The sequence below is a fragment of the Copadichromis virginalis genome, linkage group LG2 (assembly GCF_057382275.1).
Source record: "Copadichromis virginalis isolate Kocher_CV1m ecotype Utaka linkage group LG2, C_Virginalis_male_GT1.1, whole genome shotgun sequence".
Classification (NCBI taxonomy): domain Eukaryota; kingdom Metazoa; phylum Chordata; class Actinopteri; order Cichliformes; family Cichlidae; genus Copadichromis; species Copadichromis virginalis.
In genome coordinates this window covers 9,014,986-9,031,551 of record NC_140619.1, presented here as the reverse complement: position 1 = coordinate 9,031,551, position 16,566 = coordinate 9,014,986, and the positions used below count along the sequence as shown (strand labels likewise).

Genomic DNA, 16,566 nt, shown 5'->3' with positions numbered 1-16,566 from the left:
GGGCATAATAAACCTACTGAAAATATTTTAGAGACAAAGCTGTACCAGCCACAGCAGATCTACCTACTAATCACAGTACCTTTTAGACCCTTAAAAAAAAGAAGCTCACATAAAGCAGTTATTTTCCCGTGCCACACGTAGTCCTTTCTGTGTGAGGCCCAATGCTGCCAAATCACACGCGTGACGGACATCTGCACCGTGTTTATGTAAATAACTCCTTTTGTTCTGCTGCAGGACATGCTACAGCCAGAAAATACACAAAGCCTGGCATTTCTGCTTTGTCTATGACATTTACAAAGGGACAGCTAAACACTGAGGCTGTGTAACCCATCGGAGACTCCAAAGACCGCGTGCCGATTGAACTGTCATTGTGCCACAGTAAACCCCATTTTACTTTTTTTTTTTTCCCTGTTTGATTTCCACCCCCTCACTTTGCTGCCACATTTTCTGTCGACCAGCTCATGGACAGGCCATGTGATGCGCAGCCAATGACGGGAGGTGATACCACAGCCATGATGCACCTGTGCTGCTTATAACAGGATGAAAACCCATGGATGTCACCAGCTTTTATGGTTCATTCCCTGCAAATGTGGGTTCACTCTTGGGGGGGAGAAAGACGGGTATCTTTCTTTTATCCAAAATGACTGCTGGCATGAAATATAAGGCCTATAAACAATCTCTGACTTTTTTTTTTTTTTACACTTTGAATTGCTGATTAAAACAAGAAGCTGTTTTTTGTTCAGCTTCATTGCTGTCACGATTAGTGGAGCGGACTCAGGCGCAGACTACAAGTTCCTTCAAATCAAAAGTGAATTTATTTACAGTGTTCTCCACAGTGAAATATATACACACACACACACACACACCTGTGTCTGGGGAAAAGGGGCCGGGGTTCCAGGGTCCTGGAGTGAAAGGGGCAGGAGTCCAGGGAGGGGAGATTTCCATACAGCCCTCGCAAACACACACAGCTCCTCTTCTTTCCTCTACCACTCTTGCTCATGCTCAGTCACCGTGCACAGGGAAACGGGTCCAGGGGAAATCTATACACAGACAGAGGAAACAGTTAGTCTCCTGGTTCAGACGTACTCACGAACAAACTTTGCAGAGTGCAGGACGATTGACGCTGATACCTCAACGATCCAGCGACGAGTAGAGCAGACTCGCCATCTTAAGTAGGACTCCAATTCTCGTAATCAGCGGCAGGTGTGCTGATCATCCCCAGGTGCGTGGGCCAGGAGCGGGAGCCCATACTGAGCTCCGCCCCGGCAGGAGAAAGAGAGAGTGGGAGAGGACGAGAGAGAAAGAGAGAGCAGAGGCGAGAGAGGAGAATAAACAAAACAAAGCGCCTGACTGCTGTCAGCTGGCGAGGTGCGGGGACCATGACAATTGCCTCCAGTTGTTTTGACAGAAATGTGTGTGCTTGGAAATGGTCTTCAAAACAATATTTTGTTATCATTTGTCAGGTATGCAGACACAGGAAATTTGCTTGTCTGTACAGTCAGAGGAAGGACTTTATTGGATTCCTGGCAGCCATTGTGTAGTCTTCCAGTACATTTCCTCCATTAAAGCTGCAAATTTGGCTCCAAGTTGCAACATCAAACGTTACAAAAACCTCCATCAGAGGAAAGTACAACAGCAGTTATTCCCTGTTGTAAGCAGAAAAGCATAACTAGAACCATGAATACATTTGCATAACATTTTTAAATAAATGTTGCACTAAACAATCTCTGACCTTTTTCAGCCCTATAGCTAAAACCAATTACTGCAGTTGTTTTGTGAAAAGAAAATCAGTCAGTGCATTGTGTTTATTTCCAGGTGTTCTTTTGTTTAGTAGAGGAAATGTTTTTAAGAAGAGAGCAAAAGCTGTGGAGAGAGAGCTTTAATTGGCTAACTGCAGGTCACCAAACAAACCCTTCCAACCTACAAAGCAGCACAAAATCCATGATCATCTTCATCAGTATGTTTAGAGGGTTTTTTCTTTTCTTTTAATGATTTGAAAGCCCAAGCTTAAGCATCTCCCAGTGCTCACAGATGGGAATTTACTTATTTTGATTTTCTTCATGAGTGAGGTGAGAGTGGAGCAGTCACAATCTAGTGACCAAAAGAATATACAGAAGATACAAGCAATAGGAATGAAGGTTTTTTGTAGGTTGTCTGAGCTTCTCCCAAATGAACGAGCTCCTTCTTGAGCCCAGAGTAGAGCTGCTACTCCTCCACATTGAAAGAAGGCAGTAAAGGTGGTTTAAGCGTCTGACCGGGATGCCTCCGTTTGGGGCATGTCCTAGTGGGAGGAGGCTGGAGAGGTTACATCTCTTGGCTGGTCTGAGAATTCCTCGGTGTCCCACTGGGGGAGTTGGAGGAAGTGGCCGGCAGAGGGAGGTCTGGTCATGTCTAAATGGAGACCAAGATGTGAGGTTGATATGGAAAATTCCTAGGCTCATTACATTGATGCCACTAAAGCATCTTTTTTACATCAAGAATTCACGTTTACATGCAAATGAGGCCATAACATTGGCCTGTTATTAAAGGTGCTTCCAGATTAGTTATGACTGATGTGTACTATGTGGAATCCAAGCACTACCAATACACACGTGTTCTGGTTTTGGTATGGCTACTTTTCCACCAGACCACATCTTTGTATGCCTGAGCTGGATCCAGCTCTGCCTTCATCAAACTGACTCTGGCGTAGCAAGTGTCATTAAATTCAAAATTCAATGTGATCTGCCAGACTTGGTTAGTTTTGAATAAAAGTACTTTAACTAACTTACTTCCAGGTCTCAATTTTGTGACTTTGTATAGAATTGGACTAAATGTGAATTCTGCATCATTGCATATTTAAACATCAATATCAATGAAATGTATTTCTATAGCTTTTGTATTAGAAACCAAAATATTTGTATGAATCCCAGTGCACAAAAAACTTCCTATTGAGTTTAGAAAAATGTAAATAATTATATTAATAAAGAAGCAGAGTATACTGAAAGGCTCCGTACTCATAAGATGTGTAGTAAACCGGAAGCCTTTTGTATTTTAATCAATTATAGTACCACTGGATGTGTATTAGCTCCTCTGGGTCAGTAATAATGATCTGAATCACCACACCATATGCAGACTAAGTCCACCAATGTGGTTTCGTAAATTTGTACTGGCGGACAGCTGCTTCAGGGATTAGAAAAACTTCAATGGAAGCAGAAATGAAACCCAGCAGCAGTTCAGTGCCTCTTGTCTTATAGAAAATGACAGATACTATCAACTTGAAGCGTCACACAGAGTGTGTTTTCATCAGCATAGGCAAACCTGAGTGGGCGTGTGGCAAGCCTACACTGTTAAAAAAAATTCCGTTATAAAACGGAAAAAGTGCTGGTAATTAATTACCAGCACTTTTTCCGTTATTGTACGGGCACTTCCGTAAACCTTAAAACGGATATTGCTGTAGATTTACCCGAGTTTTTCTGTACCATTGACGGACATTTCCGTCAAACCTAAAATGGAAAATTCCGTATTTTCCATAAATTTCGGCGTTATTGCACAGACAATTCCGTAAACCCTATAACAGATATTTCCGTAGATTTACCTGACTTTTTCTTTACCATTTACGGACAGTTCCATCAAACCTAAAATGGAATATTCCGTATTATTTAAGTACTCAATCCATACCATTTACGGACACTTCAGTCATCCTAAAATGTTTAATTCTGTACCATTCTCTATACCGTTTACCATCAATAAAGCACAAATGTAGAATCACAGCAATTATTTATTTCCTTTAACAGCTGCCAGTGCTTTAAAGTGATTTCACTTTTTGTGGTGAATGATTTGCAATATTTACATTACAACCATTAAAACATTCAGAACATCACCTTCACATTCAGAGAAATTTTACATACATAAACCAGCTGTTCTCTCAAAGAAATACAGCCATGTCCTTTAACAGGGAGATGCCAAATCTAGCAACTTTTTAGCATCCACAGGCTGACAGGCATTAATAACAAATTGATTTGTTAAAGACAATGACAAAATAAGACAATAAAACTGCCAGCATTGCAGTTGCTGTCTCACCTGTCAGTGCAAAATGAGGAGCCCCCTCCAGGAGGATGCAGAAACCTACACCTCCAACTCCACATATCACACCGACAGGCAGAGCTCTGCAACCAGTGGCTGACCTTTCTACAAAAAACAAATAGAACATTAGAAGTATTACATTATACAACTTTTCTATAAAACATCAGTGCAGCAATAACAACCATGACCTTAGAAGGATGACTGTGCAACATGCCATAAAGAGATTTTTAAAACTCTTAAAACAACTTAAAACTAAAAAAAATTTAAAACTTACACCTCCAACTCCACAATGACAGGAAAAGCTTAACTGGAATGACAAATATCACCCACCTTCCCTCCCCCTTAACATGGGGGATTTGAAACTGCAGCATGTGTGTTGTGGGCATCTAGTTAAAACATCTGAACTCACCTAATACTGTAAAAATCTGTATTTCTACTCCCAAGCCCCATGTTTTTGGATTTGCCTGTGTGTGTGTGTGTGTGTGTGTGTGTGTGTGTGTGTGTGTGTGTGTGTGTGTGTGTGTGTGTGTGTGTGTGTGTACATTCAGTCCAAAAAGGTATTTTCTGAGCTCTGAGAACAGCTCAAATGGCCCATTCAGATTCCTTCTGCTTGCATTCAAATTCCTTCAGCTGAGAAACCAGCTTGCACACCTGTGGAGGAATGAAGTGCCGTTTCTTCCCCTTCTTCTCTGCCTTGGAGCCTCGCTCAGGATTGACCCCAAAGAAAACTCTGAGGAAAAAAAACAAAACAATAGTGATATGCAGACAAAGTTTGCACGTGTAGTGTGGCTTGACAGGAGTGGAGCAGTTCAATAAAATCCTACATTTGTTTTCTTCAATATGCCCCTATGTGTGAACCTCTCTATCATTCTAGTTGACCATCTGTCTAGAACCCAATGTTGTTGTGGTGCTGGTGCCAGTGGCTAAGCTTATCTCTTCCTTTGTCTTTTCAAGACACATGCATTCACACTGCGCATATACAGAAATGTTTGCAAGGGCGAGAAGTCTGCTTATCACCAACACATGACAGCATGCATCCTCAATGTGTATGCAGGGATATTATAAATGCACAGAACACAGAAGGGGATAGAAAACACAGTTGACATTGTCCTATCAAAAGGTGTAACAGCACATTTGAACACGGACTGTCCTGGGGGTTATTCAAACATGGAGTGGAGAAACTGTGACATTCAGTGCACGTTACACATCAGTACAAGTATTAACATTTGGGCATGAATCCACTATGTAGTATTTTTTAAATTAATATGTTTAGTCTTTCCTTCGGGGGGGGGGCCCTGAAACAACATATTTTGAGTTTGGGGTCTGCAGCCAAATAAATTTCAGTTTGTGTGTCTTTGACATGAAAAGGTTTGACCACCACTGACATAACCTGGTCTCAGGTGCTAATGGTTTTAAAGAGATAGCTCAAACGAATTTTGTGTGAACAAACCATTCTGAGAAAAATATGGTTTTGCTCCATTTCCCAACTAGAATCATGTTATGTTTGTTTTGTTATTGATTGACTTAGGACACTATTTAAAGCAAAAAGCATGTTACCTGCCCTTTAAAAAGATATGACACATTTATTCCAACAATAGTCTTCAACAGGGAGCTACAAAATCTCCGAACAAATCCATATTCAGGGGGATCATAAACCAATAACAGCTGATCTAAAAGCTCACAGCATGTGGCGACACATTTTGAGCTTGTACATCTCAGACAAACGGGTTTAGTGTAGATTGACAAAAAGCAGGTCAGGTGCAGAAAGGCACGGCAAAGTCACATTTACAAAGTATTTCCAAACAATGAGTGCTTACCTTTGCATGAATTCGAGAGTAAAAGCCATCTCCGGTGGGTATTGGACGTTGCAGACATAAAACATGGAGAAGACGTAGCTCAAGGCCACAATGGGAGAGGTGATGTGGTCATTGACAAGTAACCCATCAACAGCAATCTTGAATTGCTGGTCACCTTAAACACAGATAAAAACCATGTACCATTTACAAAAAAAAAAAAAATCCTATATTTTAAGGCAAGCAAAAATTTCTTTAATAAATATGACACAACAACAGCTTATAACAACAGCTAACAACAGCTTGCTGGGATACAAAAAAAGATTTAACTACAAACCTCTGATTAGGGTGCATGGGGTCACTGGGAGTTCGACTTCAGGATCTGCAGAGATCTGTTTTGGTGACAGACATGATACATGAATTAATGTTTCCAGTGCACACAAACCTGCTGGCAAATTGACTATCTGCTAGTGTCTTCATCAGACAGAGGTAGCCATTATGCACAAACATTAATGTAAATAGTTTATAGATAGAGAGTTTATAGAGAATATCAGCAGCACAATTAGGGGAATCTATACTTCCTACTGTGGTTGGTTACTTGGTTCACCACTGGATGCAAATAATTATCTTGCACACAGTTTAAAATCTACAACATCTACCTCTTTTTTGTGGAAGAGTTTATAAGAGTCTTCCTTGAAGTATTTTGAAATGCCACAGATGAGCTGTATTGGACCTTCGCCCGTCTTCATCCCTTTGGAGTCAAGGAAGTCATTGATCCCCTTTTCTTTTTTGGAAAGTTCCTGTTCAAGGTTCAAGGTGTTAATTTTGTACAAGTACATAAGACTAACACTAATTTTCGTTTGGAGCTATGGAGAGAATTTTGAAAAAAATAAAAATAAAAATGAATTATTTCATTTTCATTTGCAACCTGTTCTGTTTTGATCTCAAATGTCCTGCTTTTTTGGTTGTCACTTCCTGATTTTTGGTCTCAAATCTATTCCATTTGATTGTTCATCCAAGTTATTCTATTTGATTGGTTGCCAGTTTATCTTTTTTGGTCTCAACTCTCTTTTTGGTTGCAAATCTTTTTTTGATTGATTAATAAAGACAAAATTCTCTCCATATGGAGCAGCACAGCACAATCATAATAATAACAATAAAAACACACCTGTGCCAGCTTGTTTTGTACAGAGAAGCCAAGGAGTTTAGATGCATGATCAAACAGGTGAGGAACTTCAAACAGGAACGGCCACTCGTCCTTTACAACGGCAATAGTGGTATCATCATCGTTGAGGATTTCACGCTGAATGGGATATGTTTCAGTCATCAATTTTCGAACAGATGACTCCTAAAGATACAGTGGGGCAAAAAAGTATTTAGTCAGCCACCGATTGTGCAAGTTCCCCCACCTAAAATGATGACAGAGGTCAGTAATTTGCACCACAGGTACACTTCAACTGTGAGAGACAGAATGTGAAAAAAAAATCCATGAATCCACATGGTAGGATTTGTAAAGAATTTATTCGTAAATCAGGGTGGAAAATAAGTATTTGGTCAATAACAAAAATACAACTCAATACTTTGTAACATAACCTTTGTTGGCAATAACAGAGGTCAAACGTTTACTATAGGTCTTTACCAGGTTTGCACACACAGTAGCTGGTATTTTGGCCCATTCCTCCATGCAGATCTTCTCGAGAGCAGTGATGTTTTGGGGCTGTCGCCGAGCAACACCGACTTTCAACTCCCGCCACAGATTTTCTATGGGGTTGAGGTCTGGAGACTGGCTAGGCCACTCCAGGACTTTCAAATGCTTCTTACGGAGCCACTCCTTTGTTGCCCGGGCGGTGTGTTTTGGATCATTGTCATGTTGGAAGACCCAGCCTCGTTTCATCTTCAAAGTTCTCACTGATGGAAGGAGGTTTTGGCTCAAAATCTCACGATACATGGCCCCATTCATTCTGTCCTTAACACGGATCAGTCATCCTGTCCCCTTGGCAGGAAAACAGCCCCATAGCATGATGTTTCCACCCCCATGCTTCACAGTAGGTATGGTGTTCTTGGGATGCAACTCAGTATTCTTCTTCCTCCAAACAGTTGAGTTTATACCAAAAAGTTCTACTTTGGTTTCATCTGACCACATGACATTCTCCCAATCCTCTGCTGTATCATCCATGTGCTCTCTGGCAAACTTCAGACGGGCCTGGACATGCACTGGCTTCAGCAGCGGAACACGTCTGGCACTGCGGGATTTGATTCCCTGCCGTTGTAGTGTGTTACTGATGGTGACCTTTGTTACTTTGGTCCCAGCTCTCTGCAGGTCATTCACCAGGTCCCCCCGTGTGGTTCTGGGATCTTTGCTCACCGTTCTCATGATCATTTTGACCCCACGGGATGAGATCTTGCGTGGAGCCCCAGATCGAAGGAGATTATCAGTGGTCTTGTATGTCTTCCATTTTCTGATGATTGCTCCCACAGTTGATTTTTTCACACCAAGCTGCTTGCCTATTGCAGATTCACTCTTTCCAGTCTGGTGCAGGTCTACAATACTTTTCCTGGTGTCCTTCGAAAGCTCTTTGGTCTTGGCCATGGCGGAGTTTGGAGTCTGACTGTTTGAGGCTGTGGACAGGTGTCTTTTATACAGATGATGAGTTCAAACAGGTGCCATTCATACAGGTAACGAGTGGGGGACAGAAAAGCTTCTTACAGAAGACGTTACAGGTCTGTGAGAGCCAGAGATTTTCCTTGTTTGAGGTGACCAAATACTTATTTTCCACCCTAATTTACGAATAAATTCTTTACAAATCCTACCATGTGGATTCATGGATTTTTTTTTCACATTCTGTCTCTCACAGTTGAAGTGTACCTCTGGTGCAAATTACTGACCTCTGTCATCATTTTAGGTGGGGGAACTTGCACAATCGGTGGCTGACTAAATACTTTTTTGCCCCACTGTATGAGGCAGTTAGACATACAGTCGAACAGTTAGTCAAACTAACCAATTAAAATAATAAAACAGGGTATCAATTTCAATTGACTATGGGCATAGTGATCTACAGACGATCTACAATTTCACAATGTGTCCTAAATTGTACTTGGACCCAGACCTTATCGCATTACTCCTGCTATATACTATTGCTGTGTGAATGGTTGTATGTCTAGATGGTGGACTGTAGGAACCGAATTGCCCTTCGAGGATTAATAAAGCTTTCTGTATCTGTAATGGATGATTGCAGACCCACCTGAAGATCCTGGGTTTGAAAGGCACGTTTCAACTCATCTCGTTTAGACAGCAGGTCTTCTCTACACACGGCCCCCTCAATGATTGGATCCCACGCCACACATCCATACAGATCTGAATTCCTGGGCCTTTTCTTTGTTGAATTTTCACCCCCTGCTTGCCTCTTCAGTGAGCTTTGTGGCCTCTTCATATTTTTAATTCTGTGTTCCAGCTGACGAAAGAGAGTTTCAGAACCATCTTTTGCAAAAGGTTTGTTTCCAAACGGCTCTGTCAGCTTGAAGGAGGCAGGATATTGTCCTACAGTCATACTGGCGAGTTCCCTCAGCTTTTGTCTACCAGGTCTTCCTGGGTGTTTATGGAGGTAATCTTCAGCGACGATCCGAACCATCTCTCGTCTGTCTTTCCCCATTATGTACTTTTTTTTACGTAACTCATCCATGACTTTTGAGGGAAATTTGTGCCATGGTACAGAATATGTGTCTTGGGATGGGGAGTCGGCTGTCTCAGGTGGTGTTGAGGGCAGCTGAAACCTCTGTGGTTCAGGTGTTGATGAGGGGCCAGGCCGGGTGAACTGCGGTGGAGTTTGTGAATCTATGGATGACATGACAAACATCTCCATAAATTAAACACATCACAATTGTTGCAAATCAATTAATACATTGGTCCTCAATGTCCAGTTTGGGTCAACCAGGAATACAAATGGACCTAATTATGAAAACCAATTATAGAGTAATTATTGCCATGTACAGCTGATGGCAACTTTTTTTTTGCATTTTTGGAATAAACCTTTGTAGTTTCAGAAAACTTGCATTAAAACAGAGGGGCAAAAACTCACCTGCTTCCAATGCTTTGACAGCTCTGACAAATCTTTTGCACTGAATGAATGGCAGAGTGTCTTTAATGTCCTCCAGGTCCACAAGGCTCAGGTCATCTACAGAGAGAACTCCTAATTCCTCCAGTTTAGCCATGAGTGTATCCATCTGATCGCTACTGAGCGATGGCATTGCTTTCTTGACATAGTTTTTCACAAGTTCCATGTTGGTGTGTGTTTAAGAGGAATGAGCCACCGAGTACCTCTCTGGTTTGTTCAAATCATGGCAACTGAACAGGTCAGAAGCATTTTCATCAAGTTCATAGAGTCCAAGCTCAGGTATCCAGCTGGCAGTTTTCCCTCGAAGCAAAAGTAGGACAGTAGTTTCATTTTTTACAAAAATGCTTGCTATTTGTCCTAACTGCAGTAGTCCTTTTGCGTAGCTCAGTAAGACCAGCATTCCATTTGCATATGTAGTGCCTTTAACCTGCACACTCTCTGTGACAACTGAGTTACTTGAGTTCAAATCAAATTCTCCAACCACTGTCTTTATGTTCTGGTCATAGAGCTCTGGGTAGAACCGTGTTGAGTCTGAGACATGAACCTGGGAACGAAACAAGGTACCACAAGACTGATAAGCCTGAAGCAACTGGTGCCGTTCAGCCAGAGACTTGGTTACATTTATGAAGTTCTTACTTGCTCTAATGCACCTTTTAAAATAAGAATGTTTTGATTCAAAGCGCATTGTCCAAGTATATATGAGTGGGCCAAATTGTAAAGTCAAGTGTGCATAGTGAAGCAGATAGTGGTGTTTTGGTCTAAGTTGAACTCTTGGAAACAGCTCTTGCCTCAATTCCACATACAGTTCAATCAGTCCCTTCATGAAAGCAATCTGCAACTCTGAGAGCCGAGGTGCACAGACAAATTCAACAAGCTCCCTCAGAAGTAGTACAAGTCCCCATACTTCATTATCAGCATCTTCAATTGTGTCATGCACCAAAACAGGCAAGAATTTCAAAAGCCACCTGTTTTGGGCTGCATGTCCTCCAAGCCTGGCTCCTGTAGTGGGAATAGTGTTTAGCTTGTTGATGCTTTCACCAGGAAATGATTTGATTCTTTCATTAAGAACCTCATAACTGAACCACTTTTGTGTTCTGATTAAGAACTGCAAAAACAATGCCAAATCATAATCTACTACCCCCTCAAACAGATCATGAGCTAAACAAGCTGGTAAGCCTGGCTGACACACATGAAAGTTGGACAGTTTGTTGAAAACACTGTCACATTTAACACCGTGATGAGTGTGTACTTCATCGTTACTTTCCAGAAACCGCACAGTCTCATTATGATCAGCTGGATTTCTATGAGTGAAAACTGTGAGAGGGTTCGACTGAAATTCACTTTTTGTTGCCAAACAGTATCTGCAGAAATATTGAGCTGTGCTGAAATTTTCTGTAAAGCCACCAACCATGTGGGAGCCCAGATTATCGCCCATTATGCACACAACAGTGCCTTTATATATTTTTCCATTGAAAGATATGCCCCTTTCCTCCAGCTCACACAAGTCTGACACTAGCTTATTGAAAATCTTATCCATTCCAAAGTATTTGCAATCTTTCTCTACACAGAGTAATGCCAACTGTATCTGATCAACAGTTGATCGTTGGTGTGGATGAAAATTTCCAAGTGTGAAGTAGACAGCCAATACTTTATGCTTTGTCTTGGCAGATCCGAGTGGATTAGCCACCTCAAAAGCATCCTGAAAGAGCATTACCTTTAAACTGTCTGGGTCTGAGGAAAACATGGCATTGGATTTGATGGCCCACCCATCAGTGACATCACACAGTACATCATCTTCAGAATTTGAACTAGGACTGTGCTGATCTAAACCTTGCCGTTTCAGAATTACTTTGAGGGTTTCCAGTATTGGGATGTAATGATAGTGCCTCTTCTGGCCACTGCGATTGCGTCCAAGAAAGACTTCAACAGGTTCAACATAGTCATAGTGTGACTTGTAATATTTCAGCCTCTTGTGTTGCGTAGTTAAATGACCCTTTTCATGTAATGCCTTGTGCATAGGGCTCTGCTCGTATATACTATTCCCAAGAGATGTTACAGTCTCCTTTGGAACACCATACTGCCCCAGTTCACAGGCTAGTGCATCCACAGTATATTCCTGTTGAATATCACTTATAGTTCTCATTTCATTTGCTATTTCTGTTATTGTGGAGGCTGGAACCAAATATTTTGCCTATAATCCCAAGTAAAACTGAGCAAGACTCTCTGTGAAGTTGTCTTTCACTTGATCACTGCAGAAATTATCACTTTGTTCTGCATCAGTGTTAAAACTTTCAGGTTCTTCAGGTTCTACATGTGATCCTTCACCTTGGAAAGACCGTTCTGTTAGTTCACATATATGAACTGGGGCTATCTTGGTAACATCCCACCCTTTATGGTATCTGGAAATATGCGTTAAAAAGGATGACTTTACATTGAATGTCTTAGAACATCCATCAAAGGGACATGTTACAGTCAAACCCTCATCTATGTGACCACTCAAATGACACTTTAAAGTTTTAAGATCATCATATTCACTGCTGCAAAAATTAAACAAGCACCTTAACTGTACAGACACATCACGGTTCCATGTTTGTGTGCTCCTTCTGTCTACATGAGCTCGTGACATATGCACAGCAAGGCTACTGTATGTGTTAAACTTCCTTCTGCAATCCCTATGGCCACATAAAAAAGATACATTATTATTATTTCTGTGTTCGGCAGTGTTTCAAGTAATCAGTCGAAGACCGAGCGTTAAAGCCACAAATGTTACAAGTCAACATTTTTAAGAGATTGAATTTGCCAATTGAAGGATAGCCAGAATCAGAACAGAATCAATATGAAAACAATAAATTTATATCAGCACAGTGAAGCACATTCACTTTTCAGGTACCTTCAAATAAGTAATCTGCATTGGGCTGCATGGGCCACTCTCTTTGGGCTGCAATGTTTTCTGCAATGAAATCTGATTCTACTTAACTATCACCCCTTTTAATTATTACCATGTTCAGTTACATGCTAACGTAACACAGCGAGCTATAACAATACACACATGTGGCTAATTTACACACACACACACACACACACACAAGCGCGCGCATCCAACTTATGGGCTAACGTTAACTTTAGTTGGGCAAACCACGCTTCAAAATAACGCAAAACCCACACATTCAAATGTTACCATGAAAAACACATGGCTACCAACTGACTATCGAGACCAAATTTCATGTAAGAGGGAGGGAAAAAATGGTTTTTGACGTACTTACGAAGCGCAGGCGGCTGGCTAATGCTAACGCAGCTAGCAGCAAACGTCCACTCACATACATACCACTACCAACTGCCTATCGAGACCAATTTAATGTACGAGGGGGAACAAGGTGGCACTCCATTCTCATTCTCATTCCACACAACCAACCTGTTTCCAACTTTCCTTGTGACTTGCAGAAATTTAGGTAGGCACTGACCGCACTGAAAGTAATGGCGTCGGAATATTCTGGCTGGGGGAGAAAATTCTGCCTTGCGCAACAGCAAACTTTCCGTATTTCGCAAAACGGAGCGAATCCGTAGCAAATCCACGGTAAAGGGACCCCTAAATTTACGGATTTTTTTAACAGTGTATTGTCAAACACTTACATCAGTGACTTTGAATGAATACGCCTGCCAAAAAAAAGTATTTAACTGTCTTTACTTAGCAGGGGTTTTACTCACCCTTTGTTCCATTAAAAATTTAACTGGGAAAACATGAAACAGTGCGGCTCAAGAAAAACATCTTTCAGGTCATTTCAGAGCCAGACTAAATAATTCGTAAGAATTCTGAGGCAACAGGGCAGCTAGCTTTGTCGTCTTTTAAATCTTGGATTTCCATTCACAGTAAAACTTTGCTCATACTGTCAAAAAATGGCCTGCAACAAATTTAAAAATGTATTAATATATAATAACTGTTCAGACTGTTCTGTCAGAAGAGGTTTAATACAAGTCCTGCTCCAGAAACTTAGTACATTTGTATTTTCTTTTCAATGTGAAACTTTTAATATTTTGATAATAAGTTGAATGGTTAGATACTAATTGAGAGCAAAAATGAACTTTCACTCTGACCCTCTAGTCTTCAGAGCTGTTTAAAATTTTCAGGGAGATGCCAGAAAGCTTCCTTTGTGCCAAGATAACACCCCAGCACCACCATCAGCAGCCCAAACTGTGGGTACATAACCCTATCATGTGAATGTGGCAACAGCTCTTGTTAGATTTGTATTGTTTATTGTCATTTATGCTTAGAAATATTTAACCATATATGCTTAGAGGTGTATAATCGATTGTGTAGTGATAGGATGTGTGATCCTTAATAGTCTACAAAGGCTTTGTGTGCATTCCAGAATGTTCTGGCATTCACACCAACATTCTGGGAGCATGGGAGAGGTCATACCTTGTCTTATTGTTTTATGGTAGGATAAACGTATCTAACGTATCTATAGATACCTACTTTGTAGGTACTTTGTTCCTTGTTTTCTCTGGAATTCTCTGGAGTCTCTGCCTTCCAATTCTTAACCCTCGTTACCTTACGGTCCATTTCCTGGACTATTTGGATACTTGTTTTGCCCCTTTGGTCATGTGGAATCAATTCCTTATGGGGCCGTTTTTCCTAGTGAGTTTGTTTTATTAAGAATATATTAACTTTAACTGATCAAGCACACACATCCATACATATGCAATAATACTAAGTGCAATAATCCTTTCTGTCATCGTTGTATTTTTACTCAGTTGTATATAGTATTTGTATTTGTATTCTATTTTTATCTTATTGTATATTTATTTTATTTTATTCTACTGTATATAGTATTTTATTTTATTCTGTACAGTTGTGTACTGTATTTATTCTTATTGTATTCTAATTTTTGCCTCATAACTTTTGCACTGTCCACTTCCTGCTGTGACAAAACAAATTTCCCAAGTGTGGGACTAATAAAGGTTATCTTATCTTATCTTATCTTATCTTATTACATTTTGGAGTCCTGCATTAGAGTCAACACTTGTACCTTATCGTGATTTGGCTTCACCCAGCAGCAGTTCTATAGTCACCATGAAAACATTTATAGACTAACATAATATTTTCAATTTAAGCCATGAGTGTAGTCCAATCAAATTCACACATTTACTAATTTTGGGGGATGTTTTAATACAGATTATACAAAAATCATAAGCACAATGTTCATTTTGTTGAGCAAAATTAAACAGCACTTCAAATTAAGCGAACAATCACTATGTTACAACAGTTATTATGCTCAAGATTGGCTGTGTGCCACTGATGGCAGGGTATTTTCAGATGTCCTGTGGATCATTGATGAGCTCATATGACTCATAGATGAGCATCAAAACAATAGTTAGCTGATGAAGTGTTCAGAAACTGAGATTCCCTTCTAGTTACACAACAAAAGCCCAAAACCTATAAAAAGAAGTGTGTCCTCTGCCTACCCCCATTTTGCTTTGTTATTTTGTGTTTTCCCCCTCCAGTGCTGGTAAGTAGGCCATGTTAATTTAAAAATACAATCTCTGAATAATAATGGTTACAGAATCAATGATCCCATCTTCCCCCAAACTCACAGCAAGTAGCCTATAGTAATGGCTATACATAGCTCATAATGAGAGCAGATCGGGATCTGATTTGTTCCCTTAAAATGTAAGTCTTTTCCTTTGGACCTGCAGTTGTGGATTAGATTACTTACACTGTACACGTTAGGCTGTAATCTGGTGTTACTGCTGTGTGTTCTACACAAAGATGTGTTCACCTCTCTGAGTAGAATCTGTTGTCAAGGGGCACAATCATCTTCTCAGGAAAACCTTCTGGTTTCCACTTGAAATCTGCTCAATACTCATATTTGCAAATTAAACAATAAGTTCCCAGAATCAAATGCAGTTCAATAGCTAGGCAAACTCATATTTTCATATACCTTCTTTCTTGAGACTTATGCTGACAGGTGAAAATTTATCAAAGGAAACTGCCTCTTAAAACCTTTCTTAGCTAGCACAACAAAGCTATCACACATTAGCATCTAACTTTACGGCAACATCGGAACAAATTACTGCACATCCATAAATTAACAATGTGAAAGTAAATGTAGGTCACCTAACTGAGGTCAGAACCAAAACTAACAAAAAAAAAACAAAAAAAAAACTCACATCTATTGCTTTGCAGAGTGTGAGGCGATTCCTTCACCATGTAATTCACTAGCTTTTTTACTGCTGGGGGTTCCCAGTCCTTCAATGCACAGGGTATCTCTCGCAGTTCATCAAAATAAAAAACAAGAAGAACACATAATCTAGTGTAAACAGTGGTTCCAGTAACATTTGCTGTTGCAAAGGTTGTATAAAATCTAGTTGCCGCTAAAGGGCTGTTGTTTTATTTAAAAATCTCACTGATGTAAAATGTCAATTTCAACCCAATTCCATTGATCCAAAGTGTCAAGCTATATAAATAAATATATAAATTGTTAATGTATAATGCCCATCACATCATTAATATTAAGATCTAAAGATCGGGCACATTTCTGAATTTACCTGAGCATATCGGTGACACACTAAGACCCAGGCTACAGTTAGCAGATCTGTTG

At 40.3% G+C, this 16,566-nt stretch overlaps 1 protein-coding gene across 1 annotated transcript; it reads right to left on the bottom strand.

Moving 5' to 3' along the window:
• Positions 1-3,739: 3,739 nt before the first annotated feature.
• Positions 3,740-13,577, bottom strand: LOC146716937 (uncharacterized). Its single transcript, XM_085470049.1, has 9 exons — positions 13,380-13,577; positions 9,932-10,174; positions 9,098-9,687; positions 7,024-7,203; positions 6,515-6,655; positions 6,193-6,247; positions 5,880-6,033; positions 4,714-4,792; positions 3,740-4,167 (listed from the first exon to the last, which is right to left on the bottom strand). Exons 2-9 carry the CDS (start codon positions 10,131-10,133, stop codon positions 4,126-4,128), a joined length of 1,443 nt encoding a protein of 480 aa, XP_085326175.1. The 5' UTR covers positions 10,134-10,174; positions 13,380-13,577; the 3' UTR covers positions 3,740-4,125.
• Between the last annotated feature and the right edge of the window lie 2,989 nt (positions 13,578-16,566).